The sequence below is a fragment of the Odocoileus virginianus genome, chromosome 5, assembly GCF_023699985.2.
Source record: "Odocoileus virginianus isolate 20LAN1187 ecotype Illinois chromosome 5, Ovbor_1.2, whole genome shotgun sequence".
Lineage (NCBI taxonomy): Eukaryota > Metazoa > Chordata > Mammalia > Artiodactyla > Cervidae > Odocoileus > Odocoileus virginianus.
Window position 1 is genome coordinate 48,860,169 of NC_069678.1, and position 17,276 is coordinate 48,877,444.

General features: G+C 43.5%; 1 protein-coding gene across 1 annotated transcript in view; it reads right to left on the reverse strand.

Annotated features, from left to right (window-relative positions):
* GIPC2 (GIPC PDZ domain containing family member 2) overlaps window positions 1–17,276 on the reverse strand; it is a 93,028-nt gene that overhangs the window by 29,208 nt on the left and 46,544 nt on the right. The window contains exon 4 of the mRNA XM_070467870.1: window positions 2,265–2,371. Coding sequence (XP_070323971.1) covers window positions 2,265–2,371 — 107 coding nt within the window. The remainder of the gene's footprint in view (window positions 1–2,264; window positions 2,372–17,276) is intronic.

Sequence of the window (17,276 nt, forward strand, 5' to 3'; positions counted from 1 at the left end):
GTTTATCTTGGAATGAATCTTTCCCACCGCCTCAGGCAGATCTTCAGTTATTCTTTTTCATTCCAGCACCTGATACACAGCTGCTGCTCATAAATAAACAGATTTGTGTGACTCACAGGAACTGTTAGAAGACGGCCCCCCTCCTGAAGTGACATGGAGCTTTTCCTGCCGACTCCACTTCCTAAGCAAGCAGTTTGAAGGTCTGTGCTTTTCCCCTCCCAGCCTCCACCCAGAGCACAGCTGGGACCCCCAACTCCTTCCCACTGTCTTTTCACCCTCTTACAGAGGCCTTTCTTCCACCCAGGTGTGTTCCGTTGTTCAATGAACACTTACTGGCCTTCAGCAATATGCCTGGCAGCAGGCTGGGCACCGAAAAAGTAAAGACTCTGAATTGACCAGAAATTACTGCCCAGGGTTTTTTCACAAACCTCATCATCTCTCACTTTCAAAATGCTTCTGGCTCTCCAGGGCCTCTCCGCCATCACCAGCCTCCATTTCAATCTACTCATTCACCCAGGAACAAGACACCCAACTCGGAATCTTCCTCTGGAGTCCCCAAAACTGACAACAATCTGGGTGACTCCAACGTTCAGGAAGACAACCTTGGCCTTGTGGTTCCTTAAGTATCTGCTCCAACAAACCACACCCATGACTGACCCTGACACCATCCCCCACAAGCTCTGGATCCTATGATAACAGCCTCCTTACCATTCATCTGTCTCACTCTCTGAGCAGCTGGGAGCCCTAGGACAGACACAGACACATCCCTCCCACCCCAGGCAGGCACTCTGGGGCTCAGAGGCCTGCCTGTCCTGCTCTCCCCGCCCCAGAGGGCTTCATCACTGCTGTCTTCCTGTGGTGAGCAGGCCTGCATTTGCCACTTTGAATCCTCATCATTGCTGCCCTCTTCTGCTCTCCTTCCCTCCATTCATCTCTTCTCCTGGTGTTTTTCACTTAAATACTGACCTTCTCATAGACACAATCAGCAAAACCCTTCCTCCCATCAAGCATACACGAATCACTCACTAATTCATTAAATTCAAAGATCTGAGCTCCTCTGAAGTGTCAGGCACTGTTCTAGGTGCTGGAGATAGGGCAGTGATGAGGTCAGATGAGAACAAGACAAGGCGCAAAAAGGAAACAAAGATACAGTGAGGCCCAACAGGTTCAGCGCCTTAGAGAAAATAAAGGGCAAGGAAGATCGGGCAGAGGGCAGGTGGTGGGAGCTGCTATTATACTAGCACACTCAGAGGTTAGACAGGGAGGGACAAAGACAGAAATTGAAGGCAGCAAGAGGGTGAGCCGTGCCCATAAGCGGGGAGAGCATCAGCCAGATGTAACAGCTCATACAGAGGTCCTGAGATGGGGATGTATTTAGAGTGTTTGTGGACAGCAAGGAGACTCCAGTGGCTGAAGCAGGGGGAGGCAGGAGGAGAGAGAGACATAGATGAGATCAGAGGAGAAACACACAGTCAGATCATGCTGGTCCCTCTGAGGGTGTTAGCTTGTTACTCTGAGGGAACCCACTGGAGGATTTTGAACAGATTGTTACAGATTGTTACAGATTCTGTAACAGATTGTTACAGAAAAGTAACAATCTCATTTGTATTTTCAAAGGATAACCCTAGTTGCTATGTGGGTAAAGAGGGTAAGAAGGCAAGGGAGAGAGAAAGCAGGAAGCATGAGCTGGTGACCACAATAGTTGAGATGATGTTGGTGCCTTGGGTCAGAGTGGTGGGGCCAGAGGTGGGGAGAAGTTGGTCGCTCTGGTCTGCTGTGGAGGTGGATCCACCAGGATCTGCTGATGGAAGGGATGTGGGACATGAAAGAGGAGACCAGATGATTATCAAATGCTTTGCCTGAGGAGACTGGTTTTCATGAACATCATCTTCACTATCAAAATCTCAAGTCTGTTTACTCCTACAGGTGGCTCAGTGACTTTTTCTTAGATCTCAGAGAGCTTTGGCTGATTTAAGTTTTTGAGGCAGTCCAGATGTCTGTATACTCTAGAAAAAATTGACTGCAGGTAGCTGAGGACTGCTGTATCACAATCTCTCCTCACACACATAGTTTCTGTATTTCCTTCTCAAATGCCTTCAATAACTTTTATATTGTCTAAGTAGGCAATGAATTAAAGACCATGCCTTAATTAGAATACAAGGCATTTTACATAATCTTGTGATTTTACCTTTATTTTCAGCTCTGACAAACATGAATGTTCATGCATTTCCAAGCCAAATAGGAATTAAGTGAACCTAACATACCACTTCCTCCACAGTGGCAGGGCCTTTCGATCTCAGACGAAGTGTCTCCCTTCCCGTACCAATCTTTCCTGTTGATGACTTTCCAGCTTTTGACCTGGGCTCCATATCTATAAAAATACAACGGATAGGGAAAGGTACATATATTAAGAATTTCAACTGATGGCTATAAAAGCTAATGGAGTTTCCATCACAAATTTTTGTACATTATTGTGAAATTTGATAAAAGCTATGCCTCTTGATAGAACTTCCCAAAGTAAATTCACCTGTCATCCATTTTTCTCACACAAGAGTCTCTCAAATGATAGAGAGGTATGGGAGTTCTGGCTACAAAAAGAAAAGGGAATATGTGAAATGTGCTGATGGGGAAGACTGGAAGTCATAAGGAACAAAAATTAAAACAGTTGCTCTTATTGTAAGAGTAAAGAAGTCTATGCGGCGTGAAGGCAGAGGGTGGTGTGCAGCTGGACTTCATCAGGGTCACGAGAAGGGAGAGTCATGTCTTCAGAGAAGACAGGAATGGAGGCACCATTATTTGAGGACCTACCCTCTGACTGACACTTTACAAATCCCATTTAGTTCTCGCACTAACCTAAGAGGCAAGTGAGAGCCATCACTTTACAGAAAAGGAAACTGAACTCAGTAGAGATCGGAAGTGACGTTTTAGTCATTCAGTCACGTCTGACTCTTTTCAACCCCCTGGACCACAGCCCAGCAGGCTCTTCTGTCCATGAAATTCTCTAGGCAAGAATCCTGGAGTGGGTTGCCACTTCCTTCTCCTGGGGATCTTCCTACCCAGGGATCAAACCTGGGTCTCACATTGCAGATGGCAGATTCTTTACTATCTGAGCAACTAGGGAAGCAGCTGGAGGTGGGATTCAAGTCCAGGTCTTGTGACCCCAAAGTCTGTATGCATTTCTCCACAACACTTCACCACCACACCTCTTGGAAGCACAAGGAATACATTCAGAGGTGGATGGATGAGAGGGGCAGAGTCCTCAGGAGGCTGGGAAGAGGTTCCCAGGAAGGAGGTCCTCTGAGAAGACAGGAGAGAACAGGGTGCGTGATGGAACAAGAGTTCACAGGGTGCTGCTTCTTTCTATGTGTGTGTTTTATTTCAGTTGCATTTTTCCAACATATCAAGAGTTACCCCTTAGTACCAGACAGTAACATAAATGGGTGAAAGGATAGAATGGAAATGGAAGATGACTCCTAGGAGGTACCCTATCTAGGCCACTCCAGCGACTGCCTGCCCTGTCAGAAAGTAGACACTGCGCAGACAGATCTTCTGTTTGTTTGCAAAGAAAATGAATGCTCAGTTTTGTGCCAGATTTTTAACTTTTAGCAATTAAATCAAACTTTAAAACAACACAATGACAAAAATAAAAGATTTGTGGATCGGGTTCCAACCACAGGCCACCAGTTTTGAGCTCCTGCAGGCATTCCCCCGGGTCCTCTTGACTGAGGACTCTGGGGCAGCAGTTTGGGGCGAGGATGGAGGGGGGGGTGGTGGGAAGACACAGCAACCAGCCTAGGAGATAACTGAGCTCTGATGCAGAGTTGCAGGGCAGGCTGTGGTACATGAGCGGGCAGTGAGGTCTGTACAGAGCACTCAAGGACATCAGGTGGTCTGCACGAATGCATCCTTCCTTATAATCAATGGTAATTTCCATCTTTAGCAAGCCCTGTTTCACTATTGGGGATCTACACCAAGGTGGGTAGGATTTTACATGTTAATTTTAACATGTATTTGAGGACAGAGTCACCAAAACATAAACATAAGTTTTCCTCTGAGAGTGAAATTATTAAAAATAATAATTGAGGGGCTTCCCCTGTGGTTCAGTGGTTAAGACTTCACCTTACAATGCAGGGGGTGCAGGTTCAATCCCTGGTTGGGGAGCTCAGATCTCACATGTCTTGTGGCCAAAAAGCCAATGCATAAACAGAAGCAATATTGTAACAAATTCAATAAAGTCTTTAAAAATGGTCCACCAAAAAAAAAAAAAAAAAGATCATGTGGTACCCAGGACAGTTCCCCTAACCCCAAACCTCTAAATGATAGCTGACAGTGCTCATGCTGGTCACGATGACCTGACAGATGCTCAGGAGACTAGAGCTGTATCAGCAAGTTTACAGCATCTGCCTTGGCAGTCACACTGTGTCCCATTGGAGGGAAGAAAATTAACAGCAGGAAAATGCTCACTCAGCACAGAGTTTCCAACAGAATACCCACAGAAAAAGGTGAGGTCAGTCACCAACACTGACCACGATTCTGCACTGACCAGGCTGGAGTCATGTACAGACGGATGGCAGTCAAGACAGCCTCAACCTGAATGATGCTAACCTCCAAGATAAACAACCTTACACACATCCACTGAGATTTCACCAAGCAACCCACTCCATATAATTTGTCTTCCCATGGAAGTGTCCTGCGGGGTGGGAAATGCTCAGTTAACACCTATGTTTGGTCTGCCACTACATACACATTTCTGATTGCAAAGTAATACACAGGCGTTCTAACTTATCAACAAGTCTTTTGTAAATTTGGTAAGCATGATATAACCCTAGAAAATTGCCCAAGTCTGGATACACTGAAGAAATTAAAGATTTCTGGGATGTATGAAGCTAAGGACCCAGGCTCTGGAATGCTGGAACTTCACGGAGGGATTGTCATCCAGGCTTGAGAAGTCAGCCAGCTTCCCTATGTCTCTATGCACCTGGCTCTCACCTGAAACACCAGTAGCTAAAAGAGAAAATGTGATATAGAATGGAAAATTGTTTTCTAATAGGTTTTATTTTTTAACGCCATGGTCTTTCCAGTAGTCATGTACAGATATGAGAATTGGACCATAAAGAAGGTAGAGGGCCACAGAATTGATGCCTTCAAACAGTGGTGCTGAGGAAGACTCTTGAGAGCCCCTTGGACTTCAGGAGATCAAAACAGTCAATCCTAAGGGAAATCAACCCTGAATACTCATTGGAAGGACTGATCCTGAAGCTGAAGCTCTAGTACTCTGGCCACCAGATGTGAAGAGTTGACTCATTGGAAAAGACCCTGATGCTTGGAAAGACTGAGGGCAGAAGGAGAAGAGGGTGATAGAGGATAAGATAGTTGAATGGCATTGCCAACTCAGTGGACGTGAACTTGGGCAAACACCAGAAGATGGTGAGGGATAGGGAGGCCTGGCATGCTGCAGTCCATGGGGTCACAAAGAGTCAGACATGGCTTGGTGACTTAAAGCAGCTTTAAGTGCACAAAAAATTGAGAAGACAGAGCTCTCCCATACACGTCTTGCCCCAATATATGCATCACCTCCCCCATGATCAACACTCCCCACCACAGTGGTACATTCGTTACAATCAATGAAACTCCACAGATTCATCACATCACCTAAAGCTCAGTTTACATCGTGGTTCACTCTTGGTGCTGCATATCCTATGGGTTTGGAAGAATTAATAATGCCATGTATTCATCATCACAGTATCGTACAGAGTAGTTTCATTGCCCTAAAAATTCTCTGTGCACTGCCTGTTCACCCAGATTTTTTTTTTTTTTTTTAATCATGTTTGTCATCTTCTGCTCCAAAGTGTTATCTCAAAGCCAGCCACTTGGTGGCGCCAAAACAAAAGCTGAAATTTTCATTCTGGCTTCGCCTCCAGAAAGGCAGTTTTTATGGCTGAAGAAAGAAGCCATGTTCCTCTACCATTCTGATTCTGGGAAGAAAATCAACCGGTTTATATATATAACCAGGCAGGATGGTCCTGTTAGCCTGCAGGGGAAAGAAAAGCTTTGTTTTTTTTAATGTTTGTAAATGCTGTTAATCTGGCTCACTTGTAGGGTGCTGGCCTGTCTAAGCTTCTCGAACCAGCCAGGCCAAGCCCTAAATCCCCCATTTCACTCCTCATGAATGAATGTGCACAAGGCCTCCCTTGGGGAAGAGCGATGAGAGGAATGCAGTTCACACAGGAGACCCCGGTAATCAGTCTGCAGCTCCAAGGATCCACTAGACTCTGGGCTCCCCTGGGCTCCCCATGCCCACCCCATGTCACCCAGAGCCCAGGGCACTCACCGCTCAAGGCTACAGCGGGCTCCCACAGCTGAGACGGACATCACCAGGAAGCAGTCGTCTCAGCTCCCAAACCCTTTCGTGGCAACTGTATCTATTACTCTAATTATGTAATTTAATTTAAAACTATATGAACTGATGAAAAGTGTGAAACAAAAGAGTTATTATTACTAAGAAAACTAGGTTAACTGCTTTGGAAAGACTCCATAAAGGCGAGTTGGGCGGGGGGAAAAGAAAGGTGTGGGCAAGATGACACAAAGAGATTAGAAAAATATCTTTAAACATCCAGCATTTCACATATCTGGGTTTTAGATATGAAACAGACCCCATAGATGTGCATTACCGTTCTGATTACTAAAGAAAGACTTAATAGCACTTCAATTTGTGTCCTCTCAGAGTTTTTTACATCTGAAGAGTAGGGAAAGAATGAAGATTTATGTTTTAAATAAAATGCTTATACCTACTTGTCATTTTTTATGATACCATTTTAACTGGCATTATCAGTAAACAGCCCGGCCTCTGCCATATCATGACACTCAGGGAGAGATGGGGGAACAGAGGAGGTGGGGAGGTGTCTGTCTCTGGTCCCACCCTGAGCCCCAGGGCCAGAGGAAGGCTGACATCAGCCAAGGCCCTGTCTTCAGGCAGAGAACCAGCAAACCAAGCTGAGCTCCCCAACCCCCACAGGGCGTGTGTGGGGAGGCGGGGCATTCCCCTGCTTTTGCACAGAACAAGGTTTTGTTCTGTTCCCTTGAGGGCCTAAGTTGGCCTGGAGAACAATTCGGAGTAGGCTCAGAGCCCTGATGTCCATAAGAGGAGGGTAGGTACAGACACAGCTGTACCCAACGAGAGATGGACTTCATAATCAGAGACTCTGAGTTAAACACAGCTCCCCATGTACAAATTCTGTGAAGTTAGGAATAAGGCCTCATCTGTAGGGATGCCCTCGTAGCTCAGTCAGTAAAGAATCTGCCTGCCATGCAGGAGACCTGGGTTCAATTCCTTGGTCAGAAAGATCCCCCGAAGAAGGGAAATCTCACGGACAGAGGAGCCTGGCAGGCTACAGTCCGTGGGTTCAGAAGAGTCAGACACGACTTAGCAACTAAACTGCCACACCTCATCTGCACGTGCCCTGAGAACACCAGCCGCGTAGAATGCGGTCTAACGCGTTCAGAGGGCTGCCAGGTGAAAGGTGCCATGCCCAGTCGGCCGACTCACACAGTGGGGCGGCTGCTGCTGCACTTGATTCTGCTGACACATCCACCCTGGAAAGAGAGCCATCTGCTCTTCCCACACCCTCTCCCACAAAACCATTTGCATTGCTTTTCTCAGGATGAGAAACATGCTGAAGTCTCTCTTCGAATGTTCAGAAAGCTATCACTTCAAATACAAAGGTCTCCTATTCTATCTCCTATAGAACTATGATTTTCTCCCTTCCATTTACAGAAGGGTACAAACAAAAGATGATCCACTACTCTACTCAGATTCTCCAAAGTGGCCCAATTGAATTTAAGCCAAGTCTCTCAGGGAAACACTCAGCAGTGGGGGCCCTCCAGTGTCCATCTCACTGGACCCCCCAATCCCCATTCAAAACGTCTCTTGTTAGAGTTACATGACACCATGTGGTCACGTGAGCAGACACAAGAATACTCCCTCCTGGAAGAGGAAATAAACAGCCTCCTCCTCTAACCACCTGTGTAGGCGAACTAAGCTACTTTACCAGATTCACTAATGCATTTCTATAATTTCCAGCTCTGGAGTTACACAGCAACAAAACAGCAGCCAGATGGCAACTCAGGACTTGCAGGAGTTTGCAAGTTGTATTTGCCAATGACCTTCAGCATTGCAGGCCCAGAAAGGCTTTTTTCCAGTGTTCCCAGAGCTGACCTGAGTCTTAGGGACTGACTCACATTAACCAAATTCACAAGAACAGATGTCATCACATCACTGTATTAATCATAGGGTCCAAGTGGGCTCCCGTGCTTCCCTCTCACGAGCCAGAAACTTCCTGGGCAAAATGTGTAAGCAAAGACCCAGACAGCAAGGCTAGAGGGGGAAGGAGAAGGCAGTGTGCCCCAGACCCTGGGTTTCAAGACTCCAAAAGCAAACGATGGACATTCGATGTTTTAGAGTCCCTCCCAACTGCGCAACTCTCCATTTATCAGGCCTCTACCCATCTTGGGAATAAATCACTTGAAATTTTTTTCCCACTGGGTACCTAAGAAGTTTACTGAGCGCGTGGCTGACGCTGGGGAAATGGACGTGGGCACAAAGGATAATTCTTAGGGGCCAAGGCTGTCAACAAGTAGCTCAGTGGCATGTGGTCCACAGGCATGTTTGTGGAGTGTGCAGTGTTTTCAGACTTTTTAAATTAATTGCCAACTTTTAAAAGTTGGGTGATTTCTCATCAAAAATCAAATGTTAAGTTCTTCTTGGAGGCTGACACAAGCCTACAAAACAATAATAATTCAAGTTGACAACCTTACTTTGGGGTCTGCAGCTCTCTGCCCTCCTTTTCAGACACCTGGGCTCCCCTGGTGGCTCAGCTGGTAAAGAATCCACCTGCAATGCGAGAGACCTGGGCTCAACCCACGGGTTGGCGAGATCCCCTGGAGAAGGGAAAGGCTACCCACTCCAGTATTCTGGCCTGGGGAATTCCACAGGCTCTATAGTCCATGGGATCACAGAGTCGGACACAACTGAGCAACTTTCAGTTTCAATTTCAAATTTCATCAAGACATAGAGTTTCTCACTACATATGATTATGAAGCATTACTTGCCATTTCTTATACCAGTGCCAGTCTTAGAGCACACTTTTATTTCAAAGGAATAAATATATACACACACATATATATATAAGTCATCTAGGGACAATAACATGGATCATCTGGGGAAGACAATTTAAAGGTAATGTTGGGACATCTCAGGCAGTCTAGTGGTTAAGACTTCACCTTCCAATGAAGGGGGTATGGAATCAATCTCCGTTGGTAAGATCCCACATGCCTTGCAGCCAAAAAAAAAAAAAAACAGAAGCAGGACTTCCCTGGTGGTCCAACGATTAAGAATCTTCCTGCCAGTGCAAGGGACATGGGTTCAAGCCCTGGTCCGGGAAGATTCCACTGCTGCAGAGTAACTAAGCTAGTGAGCCACAACTACTGAAGCCCACTTGCCTAGAGCCAGCGCTTCACAACGAGAGAGGCCACCACAATGAGGAGAGTGAAACCAATGGCTAGAGAGCAGCCACCCTAAGCCGCAACAAAGACCTGATGCAGCCAAAAGTAAACAAATACAATTTTAAAGGACAATTTATTAAAAAAAAAAAATATTGTAACATTCAATAAAGGCTTTAAAAAACAGTCCACATCAAAAAAAAAACCAATATTTAAAAAATAAAATAAAGGTGATTTTTTAAAAACTGATCAATTTACTATGTCCCAGGTGCTAGAAATTCTCCCAGCTGGTTGCTCCCAGCTTCAGGGATGGGACACACAAATGGAACCTAATTGATCCTCTCTATCACAGTGATAGTTTCAGAGGTAGACACATGAACAAAGGTCAGTGAGAAAAAAAGGACTTTTGCTAGAAATTCTGAAATAAGGACACTCTCCTTTTCTGTTCTGTGTGAATAAGAAAGCACATGGTCCCAGCCATTGCTGACCACCATCATGGGCCACCTTAAGATGACCTATAGATGATGAAGCTGATGCTTCAGGTGGCAGAATGGAAAGGAAGGACAATGAATGGGGTCCTGATCACATTGTATGTGCCCTTACATAGAGCTTTGTTGATGCCAGCATTACTCATGGATGGCTGATTTATCAGATTCCCTTTTCTGCATTAGCCAGTTTGGTAAGGTTTTCTACTGTCTCCAACTGAAAGATACCTCACAGATACAGAACTGTGTCTGAGCAATGAAGCAATCCTTCTAAAAAGGCCTTCCAGGACTTCCCTGGTGGTCCAGTGGCTAAGACTCTGCGCTCCCAATGCAGGGGGCCTAGGTTCAAGCCCTAGTTAAAGAACTAGATCCGGTATGCAACAAGTAAAACCCAGCACAGCAAGATAAATAAATTTTTTTTTAAATAAAAAGAACTTCCAATGCCTGAATTTACACAAACAGCACTGTCCATAAACAGCTCCTGTGCTCCCCTCTACCTTCATCCCTACCATACATGCACTCTTTCTCTCTCTGAATAGTTGACATAATATCTAGCTTTGCCCCAGAATTTAAAAATTTTAACTGTTCATTCCCTTTTTCTATGTGTCCTTCCTCTCCCCAACATTCCTTATATGTCTTTAGAATAGCAATGGGGTTGTTTTTGTTTTGATTCAGCTGGTAGGGTGCTGGCACAGATAAGAAGGAAAAGGAGATAAGTGAATGCCACATACACAAGGTGGCTATTGGATCAACGGGCTGGCAACACGTGACCCAACCCTCCCCACCCCACCCTCCCACAAAAACAGGCTAAAGGAAGTGACTTAACTGTTCCTTTGATGAGACTGAATGGTGCATGAAAAGTGTCAGAAGGGAAACACTATGCCAAAAATCATCTTGCTCTTTTAGATAAGGTGTCATTTGAGAAAAACTCAACCCTATTTTTCACAACTCCCTGAAATTACAGAATGCATCTCTGGGATAATTTTAATCCAGAGGGGACTGTGTTATTAAAAAATATTATAAACCTCTAGACTCTAATATTAATACAAAGAATTTAAAAGGATGGCTATTTTCATCCTTCTATACTTATTTTATCCATAGGATGATTTTATGGGAATTCAAAAACTGTTCACTTTTATTAGTGGTCTATTACACATATTTTTCCTCCAACTTTTAAAAAGTTTAGTAGTTGCAAAAACAATCCCACCAATTTAAAAAGTCAATACACTGTAATCTACCACATATCTAACATGGAACCACTTAAGATAATACTAAAGAAAACTTTCCAAAAAGAGTATATAGTTAAAAATTATAAAGCCTCTAAAAGCAAAATGATTTGTTTCTCTACTTCATAGACTAGGAATCCTAGTCTTTTTTTTTATTTTTAAATAACTCTTTTCTGGTTATGAAAGTTAATAGTTTATATTTAAAATGTGAAATATACAAGAAACCTAAAGAAAAAAGCCAAGCTTTCCAGATGGCCCAAGTGGTAAAGAATCTGCCTGCCAACACAGGAGATCGAGATATGGGTTCGATCCCTGGATTGGGGCGATTCCCTAGAGTAGGAAGTGGCAACCTACTTCAGTATGCTTGCCTGGAGAATCCCATGGATGGAGGAGCCTAGGAGGCTACAGCCCATGGGGCCGCAAAGAGTCGCAGGCAACTGGGCACATACAAACGAGTCATTCAAAACCCACCGCCAGAGATAACTGTTAACATTTCAATATATATATACTGCAAGCTATTCTTCTTCTATATTTAAATATAGTTTAAAAAAGGATATTACTGTACATTTTTTTGAAATTGCCTTTTCACTTAATCTATCAAATATTTTCCTATACATTAAGAGAACTGCTTATGCTTAACTTTTTCTGAAGACACACTCTGACAATTTTGAGTGCAATTTGTCAGATTCATTTCCTACAATTATATAACAACTCTCATTATACAAATACTGTTATTAATAGAATATGCATTATTATCAAAAGAGCAATTTTACCAATGTGACATTACCTTCACACTGTTATACCATATTAAGGAAGACATATCACATATTAGCATCAGTTTTGACCCCTTTGTCTATTGCTATTTTAATTACTAAGCCTACAAACAGCCAAGAACTATTTTTTTTGAGTTAAAATATCACATTTATTTATTTTTAAAAATTTTATTGAAATATAGTTGATCTACAATATAGTGTTAATATCTGCTGCACAGCAAGGTGATTCAATTATGCATATACACATTCTGTTCATCTTTTCCATGTGGTTTATCATAAGATACTGAATTTAGTTTTCTATACTGTACAGTAGGCCCTTGTTGTTTATCCATTCTATTTGTAATAGTTTGCGTCTGCTAATCCCAAACTCCCACTCCATCCCTCTTCCACTCTCCTCTACCTCGGCAAGCACAGCTTTGACTTTATGAGTCAGTTTATGTTTTGTAGATCAATTCATTTCTGTCATATTTTAAATCCCACATACAAATGGTATGGTATGGTATGTATCTTTCTCTGTCTGACTTACTTGCTTCATAAGATAATCTCTAGGTCTATCCATGTTGCTGCCAATGGCATGAATTCATTCTTTTTTAATGACTGAGTAGTGTTGCATTGTGTGTGTTTGTGTGTGTGTTTGTGTCTATGCCGGTACACATATATGTGTGTGTGTGTGTGTGTATTAGGAATTCTTCTGTTGATGGACATTTACATTGTTTCCGTGTCTTGGCTATTGTAAAAAATGCTGCAGTGAACATTGGGGTACATATATCTTTGAGAATTATAGTTTTCACTGGATATATGAGGGCTTTCCAGATGGCACTTGTGGTAAAGAAGCTGTCTGCCAATGTAGAAGATGTAAGAGACTCAGGTTTGATCCCTGGGTCAGGAAGATACCCTGGAGGAGGGCATGGCAACCCACTGCAGTATTCTTGCCTGGAGGATCCCATGGACAGAGGAGCTGGAAGCTACAGTCCATAAGGTCAGCAAGAGTCAGACACAACTGAAGTGATATCTACCTTCTATTTGTGGTTGTCATTAATTCCGAAGGCTCCTTAAATGTTGTAGTTCTAAGAAATCAATCACTGTTTAGGGTAAGTGAACTGGGAAATACAGATGACAGAGTTTTTCCTATAATAGAATATAATAGTTTTACTTTTCATGGATTAAAAACATGAACACTTAATAAGTTTTCCTAAATGAGAGTTTATAGCTAGAGTAGAAAAGACTGAATATTTAGCCTGGGTCTTTATCCATCTGGGGGCTTCCCTTGTGGCTCAGCTGGTAAAGAATCCACTTGCAATGTGGGAGACCTGGGTTCGATCCCTGGGTTGGGAAGATGGACTGTATAGTCCATGGGGTTGCGAAGAGTTGGACACAACTGAGCAACTTTCACTTTATCCAGCTGAGTCTTTACATGGAAAACACAATTATCAGTTACACCCCAGCATTCATCTAACACATCCGCCACACCCCACAAAAGAGAACTTGGCTCCTCATTTATCTTCTCCCATAGTATCTTTGTGGTAAATGCCAAACCCAGGTTTATCTAGATATAAGAAGGGCAGAACAAACTCTAAGACATAAAGAGATGATTAAGCAACATGTTCCAGCCCCCAAATTTGACCTAAATCTTTGACAAAAAAATACATGATAGCATCACTGTCACATAAAATGCAATGTATCTAAAATTAAACTTCTTTCCCTTTCTCCCAAACCATTTCTACATCCACCTGCCCCATTTCCAAATATCACTTTTATCACAGGCTCTGATAATAGAAACCTGAGGTCACATTTATTTCGTCCAAACCCTTGTCTCCTCCCTCTTTTAGCTAAAGAGCATAATCCCACCTCCAACCCTCATTTGTGCCTCTGCAATATTGTTCTGTCAAATTCCCACTGCTGCCTCCAATCCCAGGCCCTATTATTTCTTCCCGGACTGCTGCAGCAGCCTCTGACATGGCATCTCCTCTAATCAAATACAGCCAACATTCCTCTTCCAGGCTTAATTCCCCAAAGGATTTCATTATTTCATTCTTTGGTTCTAATATCTCAATGATTCCCTGTTATCCTCTCCAACAAGCTCAGGTTCCCCACCTAGTTTTCAGAGATCTTAACATGGCTTGGCGCTGCTTTTGCAGCCTGATTTGCTGTAGTCCCTCCAAGACTAGGCTGTTTTCCACAGGAAGCTCTCCTTTGTCTGTACTCCCCCTGCCATCTTATAAGTCCAAATTCAACTGTAATATTCTTCAACAATCTTCCTCACCTACTAATATCTTTACCCTTTCTTCATTCGTTCACTTGCTAAGGCATGTCCAGCTCTTTGCTCTGAGAGCTCTTAGTTTATTTAGTTCAGTTCAGTTGCTCAGTCATGTCCATTTCTTTGTGATCCCATGGACTGCAGCACTCCAGGCTTCCCCGTCTTTCACTGTTTCTTGGAGTTTGCTCAAACTTATGTCCATTGAGTTGATGATGCCATCCAACCATCTCATCCTCTGTTGCCTCTTTCCTTTTGCCTTCAGTCTTTACCAGCATCAGGGTCTTTTCTAATGAGTGGGCTTTTTGCATCAGGTGGCCAAAATATTGGAGCTTCAGCACCAGTCCTTCCAATGAATATTCAGGGTTTATTTTCTTTAGGATTGACTGATTTGATCTCCTTGCAGTCCAAGGGACTCTCAAGAGTCTTCTCCAGCACCACAGTTCAAAAGCAGCCATTCTTCGGTGCTCAGTCTTCTTTATAGTCCAACTCACATCCATACGTGGCTACTGGAAAAACCATAGCTTTGACTATACAGACCTTAAGACTATACAGACTTAAATCTCTCCAGTGGATTTAAATCTTTGCTCCACCATTCTGGAGAAAAGAATATCAGATGGAATCTGACTAGGAGCCCCTCACTTTATAATCTTGGTGAGAAGTTGAGTCTTGGTTTTGCTTTGGAGTCTCCCCCTCTCAGGATCCAAAATGCTGATGCAGTGCTGAGTCCAACACAGATGCTACCCTGAATCTCAACGTCCAAGTCAATGTGTTCATGCCCAGGGAAGAGAGACTCTTTAACCTCAGATTGCAAGGAGACAGCTTTTATAGCTCTGAAATCACTTTGCAACTCTATCAGGAGTCCTATCACCTCTCATGGGGAGTTGCATGGGAATGAGATGCTGGTAATTTTGGAGTACACTCAGGAGAAGATGAGCACGTGTCCTTCTACTCTGCCATCTTGGAATTTCACACACTAGCAAAGTAATGCTCAAAATTCTCTAAGCCAGGCTTCAGCAGTATGTGAACTGTGAACTTCCAGATGTTCAAGCTGGATTTAGAAAAGGCAGAGGACCCAGAGATCAAATTGCCAACATCTGCTGGATCAATGAAAAAGCAAGAGAATTCCAGAACAACATCTACTTCTGCTTTATTGACTATGTCAAAGCCTTTGACTGTGTGGATCACAACAAACTGTGGAAAATTCTTAAAGAGATGGGAATACCAGACCACCTTACCTGCCTCCTGACAAATCTGTACGCAGGTCAAGAAGCAACAGTTAGAACTGGACATGGAACAACAGACTGGTTCCAAATCGGGAAAGGAGTATGTCAGGCTGTATATTGTCACCTTGCTTATTTAACTTATATGCAGAGTACATCTTGAGAAATCCTGGGCTGGAAGAAGCACAAGCTGGAATCAAGATTGCTGGGAGAAATATCAATAACCTCAGATATGCAGATGACACCACCCTTATGGCAGAAAATAAAGAAGAACTAAAGAGCCTCTTGATGAAAGTGAGAGAGGAGAGTGAAAAGGCTGGCTTAAAACTCAACATTCAGAAAACTAAGATCATGGTATCTGGTCCCATCACTTCATGGGAAATAGATGGGGAAACAATGGAAACAGTGACAGACTTTATTTTCTTGGGCTCCAAAATCACTGCAGATGGTGACTTCAGTCATGAAATTAAAAGACGTTTGCTCCTTGGAAGAAAAATTATGACCAACCTAGATAGTATATTAAAAAGCAGAGACATTACTTTGCCAACAAAGGTCAGTCTAGTCAAGGCTATGGTTCCTCCAGTAGTCATGTATGGATGTGAGAGTTAGACTATAAAGAAAACTGACCGCCAAAGAATTGATGCTTTTGAACTGCTGTGTTGGAGAAGACTCTTGAGAGGCCCTTGGACTGCAAGGAGATCCAACCAGTCAATCCTAAAGGAAATCAGTCCTAGATATTCATTGGAAGGACTGATGCTGAAGCTAAAACTCCAACACTTTGGCCATCTCATGAGAAGAACTGACTCATGGGAAAAGACCCTGGTGCTGGGAAAGATTGAAGGGGGGAGGAAAAGGGGACAAAAGAGGATGAGATGGTTGGATGGCATCACCAACTCAATGGACATGAGTTTGAGTAAGCTACAGGAGTTGGTGATGGACAGGCAAGCCTGGTGTGCTGCAGTCCATGGAGTTGCAAAGAATCAGACATGACTGAGCTACTGAACTCAACAGGGACACTGGTCTTTGGTACTGTTGAGACATGCTAAAACTATCTGTCCCGTGGCTTATTTGTTTGAGGAAATTCCTTCCCAGTCTTACCACATCTCCCAGCCTCCCTCACTCTCAGCCTCAGGACCCTTCCCAATCATGGACATAACAGCTCTCAGCTGAACTACGCTTTGTTTAAGTCTGTATTACAGCATATAGATCATACGGTGTGCATTATACTCTAAGAAAGGGACTTTTCTCATGGCTCAGTCAGTAAAGAATCCAACTGCAATGCAGGAGACTCAGGTTCAATCCCTGGGTTGAGAAGATTCCCTGGAGAAGGAAATGGCAACCCATTCCAATATTCTTGCCTGGGAACTCCCATGGATAGAGGAGCCGGGTGGGCTACAGTCCCTGTAGTGGCAAGTGTTGGACACAACTTAGCAACTAAACCACCACCATTACCACCACAGTCTAACAGTAACACATAATGTTAAGAATAGAAGCCTCAGGAGCAAACAGGAATGGAGTACTATACTTGCACTAAATGACCTCAAGGAGGTTTTAAACTGCCCAAAACCTCAGTTTAATTATCTGGAAAACCCTCATAGGAACAACACAAGGATTAAGTCAAGCCAGAATAGTAGAAATCCTAGTAGCAATGACTTGTGTGTCAAGCATTATTGTGAGTGATTTATGTATATTAACTCATTCAACCCCCACAGCACTTTATGGATAAGTAAACAGACATAGGGGCTTCCGCAGTGGCTCATGGGTAAAAGAACCCATCTGCAATGCAGGAGACTCGTATTCAATCACTGAGTCAGGAA